Here is a 16,352-nt window from a genome sequence, read left to right as displayed (position 1 = left end):
CAAGAGAATTACTTTATATATAGTCAATATAGGCAGAGAGTTAAATTTTTTAACATTTTCTAATGGTGGTATGCCTCGTGATTTTTTTCATGAAACAAGTGTGCCTTTGCCCAAAAAAGGTTGAAAAACACTGCACTAGAGGTAGGTCTTGTCAGACAAATATTATCAGTTTCTTTGACTGGGTGACTAGAGAATTGGATAGAGTGCGCTACATGTGGTGTATTTAGATTTTAGCAAAGTCTTTGGAAGTGTTCCACACAGACATCTAATAAACAGACTGCCCTCGGGATGGGCCCCAAAGTGACAGGCTGGGTCAGAAACTAGTTGAGTGGAAGACGATAGAGAGTAGTGGTCAATGGAGATTGCTCTGAAGAAATATATTAAACGTTTTATTTGGTTTTACCCTAATTTTTATTGTGCAACCACTTTGAAACAAATGATAAGGTGTTATATCAAATCTATATTAAACTTGAAACTTGAAAAGGATGTTACCAGTGGTGTGCCTCAAGGGCCTGCTCTTTTTTTTTTAATTCTTTATTGATTTTCATACAATAATACAATACATGAATATCCTATATAATAAAATCCTAGAGCGCTCATGCGCTCTTGAAATTTCGTGATCCCTGCCGCCGTGATTTCTGATTCGTGGCAGCCAATCCGGCAGCAGGGAACATTCTGGCCACTCCCCTCCTCCCGCCCTCACTCACCCTGGAAGCCAGGCAAGCTCCCTCCCTGCCCGCGTCCTCGGCAGGGAACACAACTCGGCCCTCACTCGCCACCGCCGCCACTGCTGCTGATCCTCCTGTAGAGCAGCCTGCGATGGTGGCCGGCTTTAGCGAACCTCGCAGGCCGCTCTCCAACTCGGTAGCACGTTCCCTCTGATGCGATCCCGTGCGTCAGAGGGAACGTGCTACCGAGGCTGGAGAGCGGCCTGCGAGGTTCGCTAAAGCCGGCCACCATCACAGGCTGCTCTTTACAGGAGGATCAGCAGCTGAGAGGAGCCGCCGCCGGCACTTTTAAAAACTTAAAACAAAAATCTTCGGCCGCAGCAGGCCAGCCAACGGGAAGGGAAGGGGGAGGGGCCGAAAGGAGCAGGTCAGATTGCAGGGAGGGGCTGAAACGGAGCAGGACAGCTCAGGTAAGAGAAGGGAATTGCTTCAGCAGGGACCTGGAGGGGAAGGGAAATATCACTGCTTCTTCTGCAAAGGAAAGTGGGGGAGGGGAGAGAAGGGAATGGGGGTGGGGAAAAATGCTGCTACTACTTCACAGGGACCTGGAGGGGAAGGGAAATACGCTGCTGCTTCTGCAAAGGAAAGTGGGGGGGGGAGAGAAGGGAATGGGGGTGGGGGAAAATGCTGCTACTACTTCACAGGGACTGGGAGGGGAAGGGAAATACGCTGCTGCTTCTGGAAAGGAAAGTGGGGGGGGGAGAGAAGGGAATGGGGTGGGTGGGGGAAAATGCTGCTACTACTTCACAGGATCTGGAGGGGAAGGGAAATATCACTGCTGCTTCTGCAAAGGAAAGTGGGGGGGGGAGAGAGAAGGGAATGGGGGGTGGGGGGAAAATGCTGCTACTACTTTACAGGGACCTGGAGGGGAAGGGAAATACGCTGCTGCTTCTGCAAAGGAAAGTGAGGGGGGGAGAGAAGTGAATGGGGGGGTGGAGGAAAATGCTGCTACTACTTCACAGGGACCTGGAGGGGAAGGGAAATACCGCTGCTGCTTCTGCAAAGGAAAGTGGGGGGGGGGAAGAGACAGAAAGAAATACAGTCAGACAAAAGAAGGCCAGGGAGAGAGACATACAGAAAAAAAGACAGACAGGGAACCAGAGAGACAGACAGAAAGAAAGACAGACAGACAAAGGGTGCCAGGGAGAGAGAGAGAAAAATAGCAGGAGGGAGAGAGATAGAAAGGAAGAAAGAGACAGGAGCAGGGAGAGAAACATAAATAAAGAAAGACAGACAGGCATATATTCTAGCACCCGTTAATGTAATGGGCTTAAACACTAGTATAACATATACTACGCCAATACAAGCACTTTCAACTTACAATTACACATAATCATTTTCTCCCACCCTTCCACCCACCCATTCAATGATTATTCTATAAAACACAGCAACATAGCGTTCCCCAATAATCTTACCCTACTCAGATTAATAATATCCTCCCATCTTCCCATCCACTCCAAGTGTAAATACTCTAAGGTCAAATTAGGACAGATATATCCCCCCCCCCACCCGTCCTTGGATGTGTACGAAGTTAAACAAAAAATGACTTATAACAAAGACCTGCTATAGTAAGGTAACATAAGATGCCAACGGACCCCAAACTAATTAAAAAAAAATTACTGTGCCCAAACTATCTGCATTCATTTTTTCATATCTATAGCAGGAGCACAGATCAGCCCACCAGAAAGGGAAATTTAGACGATCATAAGGCTAGGTCAGAAACTGGTTAAGTGGAAAACGACAGAGGAAATTGTTCTGAGGAAAGGGATGTTACCAGTGGTGTGCCTCAAGGTTCGGTTTTTGGGCCTGTTCTTTAACATTTTTATAAGCGATATTGCTGAAGGGCTGTCAGGCAAGATTTGCCTCTTTGCGGATGATACCAAAATCTGCAATAGAGTAGACATCCCGGATGGTGTGAACAACATGAAGAAAGACCTGGCGAAGCTTGAAGAATGGTCTGAAATTTAATGCTAAGAAATGCAAGGACATGATGATGCAAAGTATGCATGGTTCAGACAGGGGAGATATGATTAAGACGTTCAAATACTTGAAAGATATTAATGTAGAACAAAATATTTTCAAGAGAAAGGAAAATGGTAAAACCAGAGGGCATAATCTGAGGTTGAGGGGTGGTAGACTCTAGTAATGCTAGGAAATTCTTCTTTACGGAGAGGGTGGTTGATGCCTGGAATGTGCTCCTGAGGGAGGTAGTGGAGAGGAAAACGGTGACAGAGTTAAAAAAAAAGCATCTAATCAACTACATAAACACATCAGACAAGAAAACAAGAACACACACATTTCCTGCCTTATGAGTTGTCTCATTTACCAATTGTAATAAGTCTAGGCCTCGAAACATTGCTTCAACCCCCATACTTAAGTCATGCCTTCCCAACTCTTCAGGTTTAACTGGGATATTAAAATCACCTATAAACACATAAATAACCTATAAAAATAAATAAAACTTCTAAACTACTGGAAACCTAAGTAGGGAAATTACTGTAAAGTGTATCACATAATAGTGATGAAACAAGTTTCAAGTTTATTAGGTTTTTATATACCGCCTATCAAGATTATCTAAGCGGTTTTACAATCAGGTACTCAAGCATTTTCCCTATCTGTCCCGGTGGGCTCACAATCTATCTAACGTATCTATCTAAAAGTAGTTGGGTTTTGTGTAACAGTAGCAGGCAGGAATAGGTCAAGCAAAGTTTTGTAGTTCAGTGCTGGAGGGCCATCAAATGATATCATCCAGATATAGGGATTCTACTTGTCCTTGGAGAAGGGAAAGCATTTTAAGTATTCTTGTTGGATCAGGCTTCTGCAGGTGCTGCTATGTGAGGATGGGATGCATTAGGATCACGATCCAAAAGCCCTCTTTTCAACAAAGATATCTAGTGGGACCAATAGGATTTAAATGTGTTCACTTGCCAGGCAAGAGAGGGTACAAATGCAAACAGCATAAGCTTTATTGTAGCTTATGCTTCAGCGGCAAGACCTGAAAACCTGCTACAATCATGATGCCAGTCACGGAAGCCTAAGAGAACATATAAGCATAAGCTTTGTTTTCTGTCCCCTGGTCTGTAGAACCTTCTCCAGGTAAAGTGAGTGGGTAGTTAGGGAAAGAAGGGGAAAATACTAGTCTTCTAAAATGAAAAAGCTTGGTACCTCATTTGTCCCCACAGAGCTGATCACGCAGCTGATCTTTGTATTTTCCTTAGACTCCAGATATATGGCCTGGCTTTTGTGGTACCTGGGAAAAAGACAGAGTTGCAACAATTATTGCTCACATATCCAATGACAATTTAAATCTGGACACTAGGACATGACATGATCGTCTCAGGCTGATAACAGTAAGTGATAGAATTTAGCTATAAAGGTCTGTGCTTAAACCCTGTACATGCAGGATAGTCAAGTAAACATATGTAACACAGATCTTTATTTATATACTGTGAAAGCCTTTCAGTTCGAGGCAGTTTACAGAAAAGGTAGCTGAGTAGAGTCAGCGAGCTGCAACAAAATGAATGAACTGAATAACTGGAAAGTTTGTAGAGAGGGAATTGAGCAGTAAACTTGTCTTCTATGACAAAAACAGAGAAGCCAATATTCTAAGCAACCTAACAATCTTCTAGAAAAAGTAGATCAACAGAGAATCAAAGTCAGAATTTGGAAATCAAGTACTGTAGTCAGTATGCAAGTCACAGAAAAGCAGCCGTAACAGAAAAGGCAGTTACAACATAAATTTGATTTTGATAAATCACAAAGCTATACATGGTTGCAACTGAAGCAGGCTATTCAGGCGGGGTTCCCTGAATGGAGAAATCTTTTTTTTTTTTTTATAATTCTTTATTCATTTTAAAACTTTCATCAAGTGTACAAAAATTGCAACACAATAACATAGATTTAACCACTTGTACATCTTATCATTATAACTTATAGTTGTAAATATAACCCTCCCTCTCCCATCCTGAAATCCTTTTAGTAATTTTTATTTTACATGTAATAGAAACCCTCCCCCCACCCCACCCTTATCTTACATATTAAATATAGAAATATTAGGAAAATGGCATCAATCATGACAAAAGGACGTTAATGGTTCCCAAATTTTAATGAAGTTTTTATAATTTCCATTTTGCACCGCTATTGATCTTTCCATTCTGTATATGTGGCAAACTGAATTCCACCAAAATTTAAAATTGAGCCTACTATGGTCTTTCCAGTTATTAGTAATATGTTGAATGGCTACTCCGGTCAAAATCAATAAAAGTTTGTTATTACACATTGATATCTGACTCTTTTTTCTCATAGACATACCAAAAAGTACAGTATCATAAGTTAATGCTACGTGATTTTCCAATAAACAATTTACTTGATCCCAGATTGAGTTCCAAAAGGCTAAGATATGGGGACAATAGAACAAAAGATGATCCAAAGTCCCTACATCCAGTGTACAATGCCAGCATCTATTAGACAAAGAACTATTTAACTTTTGCAATCTAACTGGGGTCCAAAAAGCTCTATGTAACAAAAAAAAAACAAGTTTGTTTCATAGACGCTGACATTGTACATCTCATTCTCCAAGACCAAATTTGTGGCCATTGAGATGCTGAAATATCAAGCTTAATCTCAATGCTCCAAATATCCCTAAGAGTATTTTTAGGCTTTTTTTTAACCAATTCACTAATAGTTTTATACCAGTGTGCGGCCTGATGTCCCAGAAAGTCCGCCTGAAAACATAAAAATTCTATGCTAGGTTGATTATTCAAATTTTTTCATTCAGGGAACCCTGCCTGAATGGCCTGCTTCAATTGCAACCAACGAAAAAATTGCGATTTGTGAAGCCCAAATTTATGTTGCAATTGTGTAAAATCCAGCAGCTTACCATTAGTAATTACATCATTTAAAGTTCTGATACCTGCAATTATCCAATGTTTCCAGACGATCTTAAAACCGCCAATTTGAATCTTGGAGTTTAGCCATATGGATTGATTCGTTGAATTATTAATAGTAATTGCTGTTAAATTACTGACAAACCGTAATGTTTTCCAAGTATCCATTAGAATTCTATTTTCTTTGTACAATCTGGGCATCTTGATACTGAGCACATGAGAAAGATGTAAAGGAAACATGAGTCGCCATTCCAAATATAACCAATCAGGAGTATACTCAATGAGATCCGGGAGGACCCAATACATACCTTGACGTAAAATATAGGCTTGATGGTACCTATAAAAGTTTGGAAAATTTACCCCGCCCTCCTTAATTGGTCTTTGCAAAGATGCTATAGCAATTCTAGGAGTTTTACCAAGCCAAATAAATTTTATAATAATCGAGTTCAATTTTTTATAAAAAGATCCATGAAAAAATACTGGTATCATATCCATTTGATAGCAAACTACAGGTAAAATCATCATTTTAACCGTTTGAACTCTCTCCCACCAAGATAAATGTAATGGATTCCAATGCTCACATAATTCCGTAACCTTTTTTAACAGCCTTTTTTCATTTTCTTTTACAGTCTCATCTACTGTATTTTTAATCCATATTCCTAAATATTTTAAACCATCATCCTTCCAAACGAAAGAAAAGGACTCAAACATACTTTTTAAACAATGTACATTGAGTGGAAGAAGTTCAGACTCATTCCAATTTATTTTATATCCTGAAAATTTACCGAACTTGTCTATCAAGTCTAACAAACAAGGAATGGAGGAAACAGGATTTCTCAAATATAATAAAATATCGTCTGCATAAGCATAGAACTTATATTCCCAATCGTTACGAGGAATACCCTGTATCCCCTTTGCTTGATTAATAGCTAATAATAGGGGTTCTAATACTATATCAAAACGCAAAGGAGATAGTGGACAACCCTGTCTAACTCCCCTATGTAAATGAAAACGAACTGACATTTTATTATTGATATATAATCTTGCCATAGGGGAGCTATACAAAGTCTGAACCATTTGAATAAATCCTGAACCTATACCAAACCATTCCAAGGCTTGATACATGAAATCCCATTCCACTCTGTCAAATGCTTTTTCTGCATCTAAAGATATGGCAAAAGCCGGATCATTCATATTTTTAGTTAAATTTAAAGTGTGGAATGTCAATCTTGTGTTACTAGAAGAATGTCTATTCGCAATGAATCCAGTTTGATGTACATCAATTATATAAGGGAGAGCCTTAGCCAATCTCATAGCCAAAGTTTTAGCCAGTAATTTTCCATCTACATTAATTAAAGATATCGGCCTATAGTTTGATACCGAAGTAGGATCTCTATTTGGCTTAGGTAAAACAATAGTTAAAGATTCTGCCATAGTACCTGTAATACAACCTTTATTTAGTTGATATTGATATAAATTTAATAAATGAGGGAGTAACGCATTTTGAAATGTTTTATACAATTCTACTGTAAAACCATCCCCACCTGGAGCGGATCCAACTCTAAGAGACTTCTTGCAGTTTCTACTTCTTTTAATGATATAGGCTCATCTAATCTTCTTTTTATATGATCAGGAAGTTTTGGACCCACTAATAAATTTAAAAATTCCACACCACTTTGAAGTTTATCAGCATAAGACTCGGAAGAATACAAATCTTTATAAAAATTAAGAAATTGATTTAAAATATCATTAATCTGAGTATGCAAGTTTCCATTACTATCTTTAATTGCTATTATTTTTACTTTTCTTTTTTTTGTTTTAAAATAATTTGCAAGTAATCTTCCCGCCTTATTGGAACTTCCATAATACAAAGTTTGCTGGGAAAATAAATCTTTCCTCGCCAATCTTGAAGAAATCTCATTATATTTCCCTTTTACTTTTAAGAGTTCTTGTAAAGTATCTTTCTGCCAATTACTAATTAATTTAGATTCTAGAAATTTAATTTCATTTTCCAGATCAGTGAATTGTTTAACCAATAATTTCCTAGTATGTGCCGAATAAGAAATGATATGACCTCTCATAGTAGCTTTAAAAGCATCCCACAATATTTCAGTGTTGATATCCACTGTATTATTGATTTTGAAAAATTCAGATATCTTTTCCTTAAATTCTTCAAGAAAAACTGAATCTGCAATCAGTGTATTATCAAATCTCCAAACTGATCTATTTATTTCCTGTTTATCTAAACTACATTTAATCCATACCCCTCCATGATCTGACAAAATAATTGGATCAATGGAAGCTTGTAGCACCTGTTTTACCAATGAATTTGAAACAAAAACATAATCAATTCTTGAAAAAGATTTATGAACTTGTGAAAAAAAAGAAAATTCCTGATCATTAAAATGAAGAATTCGCCATATATCTTTTAAATCACAAGAATTTACCAGATTTTCTAACCCTAAAGATTTTATATTTTTACTTGGTTTTTTATCCATAAAAGAATCCATCACAGCATTGAAATCTCCAGCTACAACTAAATTAGAAGCAGCCAGTGGGAGTATTAATTCCTCCCACTAACTCATTTAAGTCCCCGCCCAGTCCTGGCTTCCCGATAGTGCAGCCTCCCCTTGCTAAACCCCTCCGATTAAGCCCCCTCTGCATACGATTCCGCATGGAATACCCTATTGCTCAGGTTCCAAAAGATAAATAGTTTCAGAGGTAAATCCGCTCTCACTGCTGGGATTCGGGTTTAACCACTCTTTCCCCCCAGTGTTATCCAAAAAAAAAAAAAAAAAGACTCTCCCTACTTAGCAAACTGTTTCACACACGATTCAAACAAGCCCTGCCTCCCAGCAAAAAAGGCTCCCCAAGCTCAAACATGAAGCCTCCCTTTTGGCTCCTATTTCTCCTTCTCTGCTCTTCTCTTAAGATCACCCTCTGCTTGAAACCCCCTTCCCCCAATCTACCAGACTCCCCAAATGTCACTAATACCTGCCCCAGCCTCAAAATCCCCACGCTGTTGCGCACTAGAAGTCACTCTCACAAACATAAACCCCGCAAAGCCAACCTCGCCTATTTAAAGCCTGTGCCCCCCGCCAACCTTCCCAACCATGCCCCTGACTCTCTAACCCCAGTCCCGATACTTTACTGCAACGCCAGATCCGTATGTAACAAGACCCAAATTATGAAAGATCTCCTCACAGATTCCGATCCTGGATTCTTCTGTATCACAGAGTCCTGGATCAAAAAAGATGATTATTTTACACAAAACGAGATTTGCCCCCAGGGCTACCAAGGCCTCTTTTCTCCTAGACTAAACCGAAAAGGAGGCGGATTGGCACTCCTCTACAAATCTTTCTTCAATGTTGAACTTCTCGAAAAAGGCAGCCACCACTCACTAGAATATATGCTAGCCTCAATCAATGATGAGCTCCATCTACACCCACTAGGTATCTTATTACTCTATCGCCCGCCCACCCCCTGGAGCAATTCCTCCGAACTTGTTTACGAGACCATATCTAACGCATTCCTTAAGTTCCAAAGACTACTGATCATCGGAGATATCAATCTCCACCTTGATGACACCTCCAGCAAAGATGCATCCGATTTCAATAATTTCCTCATCTCTCTCGGCCTCTCCCCCCCCTGCCCCCTCTCCAACCCATGAAAAAGGCCACACACTAGACCTCATCAGCTTCCTCGATCTCACGGATTACAAAACTTCAACCGATGACATCCGTTGGGACCACGTTCCCTGGTCCGACCACTACCTAGGAACCTTCTGTCTCCCCATCTTCATGTCTCACCTTGGAACCTCTCCTCAGCCCTCTAAGTCCATTACTTTCCGCAAGAAAATTTCAAGTGATCAGTTCTGGTCCAAATTTCTTGACACTCTCTCATCCAATCCTAAGCCATCAGATTCTGCAACCAACTGGCACAATTGGACCACTCTCTCAGAATCCACCTACCAATCTCTCGCCCCGCTGTCCACCAAAACCATCTCCTACTCCCGTAAGGCCCCCTGGTACCTCCCACAACACAGGATGCTAAAACAAAAATGTCGATCCCTGGAACGCATCTGGAAAAAATCTAAATCCCCCGCAGATAAACAAATCTGGAGAGTCAACATTAAACTCTACAACAATACACTCAAAAGAGCTAGGAAAAATTTCTATGGTGACAAGATCTCCAGTTCAAAAAACCAGAACAGTATGCTGTTCAATATCTGGCGCTCCTTAACTCCCAACACCAACCCTTCTATACCTCCCTCCTCCCCATCAGTGGACCTACTAGCAAACTTTTTCAATGAAAAGGTCACCGCCTTGAGAAGCTCCTTCCCTCCCGTAGTCTCCTACAATCCTCTGGTGCCCGCCTCCCCCGATCCTACTACAAAGGTCCCCACCCCCGTCCCAGTCAACAGATCCTGGACTACCTTTGAGCAAGTATCCGATTCGCAGGTCCTCAAACTCTGCCTGAAACTGAAATCCTGTAACTGCACCTTGGATCCATTCCCATCCTATCTATTTGAGAAAATACCCACACAGGCCATCTCTTCTCTCACCATACTCATAAATTCTGCCCTATCATCGGGCCTCTTCTCCCCTGAAATGGGACGCATTGCACTGACCCCTCTACTGAAGAAAGCTGACCTAGATCCCTCCTCCCCATCCAATTATCGCCCAATAGCAAACATTCCGCTCCTAACCAAATTGCTAGAGTCCATCGTCTCCTCCCAACTCTCAGCCTACCTGGAAAGATTCTCTGTCCTCCTACCCTATCAATACGGCTTCAGACCCAACTTCAGTACCGAAACCCTCCTGGCCTCCCTAATCTCGAAGATCCAACAATTTCACTCTCACAAAAAATTTGCCGTTCTCCTTCAATTCGACCTCTCTGCTGCCTTTGACGTTGTCCACCATGACATTCTAATCTTCCTACTCTCCGAGATAGGCATTAGTTCTACAGTCCTTGACTGGTTCTCGAACTTCTTACGTTCTCGCTCTTACACCGTCACCAAACATGGTTCCTCTTCCTCCCCATGGAAACCGATTTGTGGAGTCCCACAAGGCTCCCCCCTTTCTCCCATCCTCTTCAACATTTATATGTCCTCCCTGAATCTTCTCCACCTATCCCCCCTAGAAACACTCTACACTTACGCCGACGATATCCTGGTCCTCATCGAGACCGACGCGAACCTCACCAATCTCGCAGCTAACATTTCTTCTTGCATAACCAAACTTCAATCCTGGGCTCACACTGTACAAATGAAATTGAACGAGTCCAAAACTAAACTACTTTGGCTCGGCCCTAAACTTGATCAATTACCCACTTCCATCCCACTGCCCACAGGCTCCGCTCTACAGCTGGAATTCTCTAGCAAAGTTCTGGGCATCACCATAGATTCATCATTATCCTTCAACGACCACCTCAACTCCCTGATAAAAAAATGCTTTTGCAGCCTTCACATGCTGAGGAAAGTGAGATCCTGCTTCCACCAAAAACACTTTGCCGTCCTCGTACAATCCATTATCCTCTCCAGATTGGATTATTGCAATTCCATTTACCTAAGCTTAACAAAGAAAAGCCTCCACAGACTCCAACTAATCCAGAACACCAAACTTATCTTCTCAAAACACCAAACTTATCTTCTCAAAACACCAAACTTATCTTCTCAAAAAGTAAATTTGACCATGTCACACCGCTCCTATCCAAACTCCACTGGCTTCCCGTTATTTCCAGGGTCTACTTTAAATGTGCCTGTCTAACCTTCAAGATCCTCCACGGTATCCTTCCTCCTTTTATCCCTCTATCCTGGAATTCCTCAAATCCAACCTCCACTAGATCCACTCAAAAATTAAAACTATCCTACCCCTCCTTAAAAGGCATCTCCCTTGTTGGTAAACTTGGCTCTTCCCTCCCTTTCAGAATCACTCAGCTCTGGAACAGTCTCCCTTCCCCTCTCCGCAATTTGAGCCCCCTTCTACCATTCCGTAAGCATCTGAAGACCTGGCTCTTCTCCAGAACGTAACCCCGTCCCGCTCCTGGCACTCTCACACCAACCTCTCTTCTCTCATACTTATATAATTCCACTGGAGTTCCGTTCCTTCCCTAACCATGTAAACCGTGTCGAGCTCCATCTGCGGAGATGATGCGGTATATAAACCCAAGATTTAGATTAGATTAGATTAAAATAATCATTTTGATTCGAATTAGGGGCGTAGACATTAATCAAGGTCAAGATATTATTTCCCATTCTCATTTCCACCTTAATCCATCTTCCTAAGGGATCAAACTCCAACATTTTAAATGAAGCTGAACATTTATTACTTATTAAAATAGCAACCCCCGCTTTTTTCCTAACTGCAGGGGCGAAAAAACAGTGCTTTAACCATTCGCCTTCGAGTCTTTTTGATTCAACATCTGAAAGATGCGTCTCTTGGATGAAGTATATATCAGCTTTCTGTTTTTTCAAGAAAGTAAGCATTTTTTTCCTTTTTACAGGATGATTGAGACCATTAACGTTAAGGGAAAAAATTTTAGTCTCCATTATATTTAATAATTATCAAAAATCTCTTCTCAAATGTAAAGAATAAATAACAAATTAATTCATGATTAGATGCCATTTTCCAAACCCTCTTCATTAGAATATAACACTTCCCCCAGTTATTATCAATCCCTTTGTTAATCCCATTCCCACCCATCCCCCCCTAAATAATGACATATATAACTTGGAATCACACATATAAGTACAGATGAGTCCAGAAAGTTCCCCAACAGACCACAATATTAAGACAATATTATAATATATTCATCTTTTTATATAATTCTCTTGTTATTATTATAATCATTCCATAAATATCCATCAAAAACCTCAACAACCAATTCCCAAGCTGTATAGATCTAATTGATCTAATGTGAAGATAATATTAAGATTATCTTGCTTGGATAATCAATAACTAATTATTCTTAATATCCTTTAACATATAATATTAACATGTATAAAAGGAGACAAATTATAAATCTATAATTTACTCATAATGAAATCAAATCGCTTCTGTTCATATGTGCACAGTAACCATCCTCTTTAGAAGTGTACAGATGTTAATTAATACATTTTCCATCACTAAAGACATATGAATTTGATTCATATTAGAATTAGATATTCCCTATTGAAAATATATTCTATAGCTATCAATGAGATTCAATGAAAAGCAATTAAAATTTAAATTAAATATATTGAAATATTAATTCTTATACAGAATGAGTTCAGCACTAGATCAAAGATAAGATCATTTTTGAAAGAATATTCCTCAGTGAAAGATCCTAGTGCGTCACATTCCCTGCGCACAAATTTACTTCCAATTGATCCCAAAATCATAGTTATAAACAGTAATGTAGTCATAAAACTCAATATTCCAGTTCTTCTTTCTTCTTTTTTCTTATATCTTCCTAGTCATACTACGATAATATATTAAGGTTAGGATTTCAGGAGCTATAAGGAATGAGCAATGAGACACAAGGAATGCAATCCATCTCCTAATATGCAATAAGCACAAGACATGCCAGTTAATTATATATGTCCTTCCCTTGCACAGTAACCACTGTTCAGTCCAAAGATGATATCTGCGATGAAGATTCAAATCAATAAACAAATAGTTCCAAGAATTCCATTTTCGATGCTGGGGTCTTTTCTGAATAAAGATTCTCATTTCACCATACCAATTGTATCTGGAAATCAGTCTCTTTCTTTCTTGAACAGAAAGGTGAACTCCTCAGTTCAAAAGTTTTAGTATGAATGGCATATCCCCTATGCATTTCGATATGCAAGTGATCATACAACTTGGCAATGTAGTGAGCATAATGTTCCACCATATTCCTGTTAATCCTGCTGTAGAATTATTCTTAGTTTCGTACTCATCTTCTATAATTCAGTCATTGTGATGAAAAAAAATAAATAAATTCTTTCTTCTTCGAGTCAGAAAAATGTCCAACATGTGATATCATGTACAAAGGATCCATTTTTTCAGTTTATATAAAAGGCATATCTCATAGCCCAGCACATTATACATAAAATATATATTGCATGCTTACTGCAGCTAATAATTAAAAGTTACTCCTGCAATATTTGACTAGACCTTTGTTAGAATCTTACTGCAATAAGAAAAGGCAGATAAGAATATTTTGTAAGTTGTAAATCTTCCAGAGAGGAATGTTCAGTACAATATATTACCTCATGCATTGCAATTCAAATCCTCACTGTAAACTGGGAAGATTCTTTTACCGGTACATATTAAAATAAACTTTAAAATATAAAAACAATTCTTTATATTATATATACTATAAAGCATATAAAACAACTGGAATAAACCACTCAGATTCATTCATTCATAGGCTGCTCTCTTTGATTTAAAAATTCTTTAAGCTTCTCAGGGTTATCAAAGCTGAATGTTTTATTGCCCATTGTAACTTTCATAACTGCTGGGTACAACAACCCATATTTAGCTCCAATTTCTCTGAGTGATGGACGCAAATCTAAAAACTGCTTTCTCCTCTGTGCTGTGGATTTTGCAAAATCTGGGACAATGTGAATCTTGGCATCTTGACAGCGCAGATTTTGATTTTCTTTTGCAAGTCTAATGATTTCTAGGGCATGCTGAAATCTTAACACCTTAAAAATTATCGGTCTAGGTCCAACAAATTTATCAGGTCTTCTGGTTGGGACTCTGTATGCCCTTTCTATTTCAATAGGGTGTTTTGCTTTAAAAGGCAGGACTTTAATAATGAAGTTTTCTAAGAAGGATATCATGTTCCCTTTCTCCACCCCTTCCGGTATCCCTATCACTCTCAAATTCGACCTCCTCATCCTGTTCGAGCAGTCCTCCAGCTCCCTGGTAAGCAAATCTATTTTCTCTCTGTCCTCTTTAAGTTTTTTCTTTAGAAATTCAAACCCTTCAACATTCTTTTCCAGTTGGTTAACTTTATTTTCTAAGACCTCCGTTCTCCTATTTAATGTGGATACTTCATCCTGAAACTCGTTCAGCTTTTTTGAGTTTGACAAGACAATTTCTTTTATGGCTTTAATTTCTTTAAACATTTCTTCTTCCCATTTGCTGTCCTTTGGCAATGGAGTTTTTGAGGGTGTCACCGGCTCCGGTTTCGATCGCTTTACGCTGCCAGCGTTTGTTATTGCCGCGTCATTTTTTGTTTACCGGAGGCCATCCTGATTTACTAATTTGAAAAAATTCAAAACTTTCTATTTTTCCTGACACTAGTTTATTTAATATAATGTCTGTTAATAGCAGGAGCTCCTTCCTCACCCGACCATTCGTGCAAGGTTCCAAGCCTCGCCCCCCTGAATGGAGAAATCTTAATAATCAATATAGTTTGGAGTTTTTATGCTTTCAGGTAGACTTCCTGGGACACCAGGCCGCACAGTGGTATAAAGTGATATCTGGATTTATGAATAAAAAACCGAAAACTGGTCTGAGGGACATTTGGAGCATTGAGATAAAGCATCAAATTACTGCATCTCAATGGCCACGGATTTGGTCTTGGAGGATAAGATGTACAATGTCGGCATCTATGAGACAAACTTGTTTTTTTCTGTTGCATAGAGCATTCTGGACCCCTGTTCGTTTACAAAAATTGGATAGCTCTAAGTCTAATAGATGTTGGCATTGTCATCTTGAGGCAGGGACTCTAGATAATTTATTATTTTATTGTCCATTCATTTTGGCTTTATGGAAATCGATATGGGGCCAAATAAATTAATTATTAGAAAATCCGGTGGCTTTATCATATGATACTATTCTATTTGGAATGTCAATGAGGAAAAAAAGTCAAATATCTGCAAAAAATAATAAGTTATTATTACTTATTATGATATGAGTAGCCATTTTATTCAAAACCAACTTCATGCTATGGATTCAAACCACATTGACAGAAGGCCAATTCCCACAGGACCTAGGAGAGATCTTAATCATTCCAATCATAAAGGATCACAAAGACCCAATAGATAGCCCCTCCAACTACAGACCTATTGCTTCAATACCATTGTACGTTAAAATAATAGAAGGCCTAGTGGCACAATACCTCACCGAATATCTGGAAAAACATAACCTACTCCACCCCTCACAATCAGTATTCCGAACTAACCATAGTACAGAAACACTACTTGTCACATTACTAGATACAGCCCGACAACACATCAGTAAAGGAAAAAAAATGATATTAATACAATTAGACCTCTCCGCAGCATTTGACCTAGTTGACCACACCTTATTACTACAAATTCTCGACGCCATAGGAATCTCAGGCAAGGTCTACAAATGGTTTCAGGGGTTCCTCAAATCTAGAACCTACAGGGTAAAATACAATGATATCAAATCAGAACCATGGACAAATCCCTGCGGAGTTCCACAAGGATCACCTCTCTCACCTACGCTCTTCAACCTCTTTATCTCCTCCCTAAGAGCCACTTTAGATGTCACATCTTTCAGCTATGCTGATGACATCACCATAATCCTCCCCTTCGACCCATCAGAGACCACCACCACAACAAAGCTAGAAACAACCTTAGACACAGTAGAAAAATGGATGATGGATCACAAACTAAAACTAAATTCTGAAAAAACAAAATTCCTTTTGCTCGAAAAAGCCCAAACTCCTACCATCACTGAACTGAAAATCAAAAATACCAAATACCCAATACAACCCGAACTAAAACTCCTAGGAG

The 16,352-nt window shown here is 39.3% G+C and overlaps 1 protein-coding gene across 4 annotated transcripts in view; it reads right to left on the bottom strand.

The window, feature by feature from the left end:
* The window catches only part of SUDS3 (SDS3 homolog, SIN3A corepressor complex component), a 213,278-nt gene that overhangs the window by 8,385 nt on the left and 188,541 nt on the right, over positions 1-16,352 (bottom strand). For all 4 annotated transcript variants that reach the window (XM_033957288.1, XM_033957289.1, XM_033957287.1 and 1 more), the window contains one exon: positions 3,894-3,978. In XM_033957288.1, coding sequence (XP_033813179.1) covers positions 3,894-3,978 — 85 coding nt within the window. The remainder of the gene's footprint in view (positions 1-3,893; positions 3,979-16,352) is intronic.

Source organism: Geotrypetes seraphini, chromosome 8, assembly GCF_902459505.1.
Source record: "Geotrypetes seraphini chromosome 8, aGeoSer1.1, whole genome shotgun sequence".
NCBI classification, from domain to species: Eukaryota; Metazoa; Chordata; class Amphibia; order Gymnophiona; family Dermophiidae; genus Geotrypetes; species Geotrypetes seraphini.
This window is presented reverse-complemented; position numbering and strand designations above follow the sequence as displayed.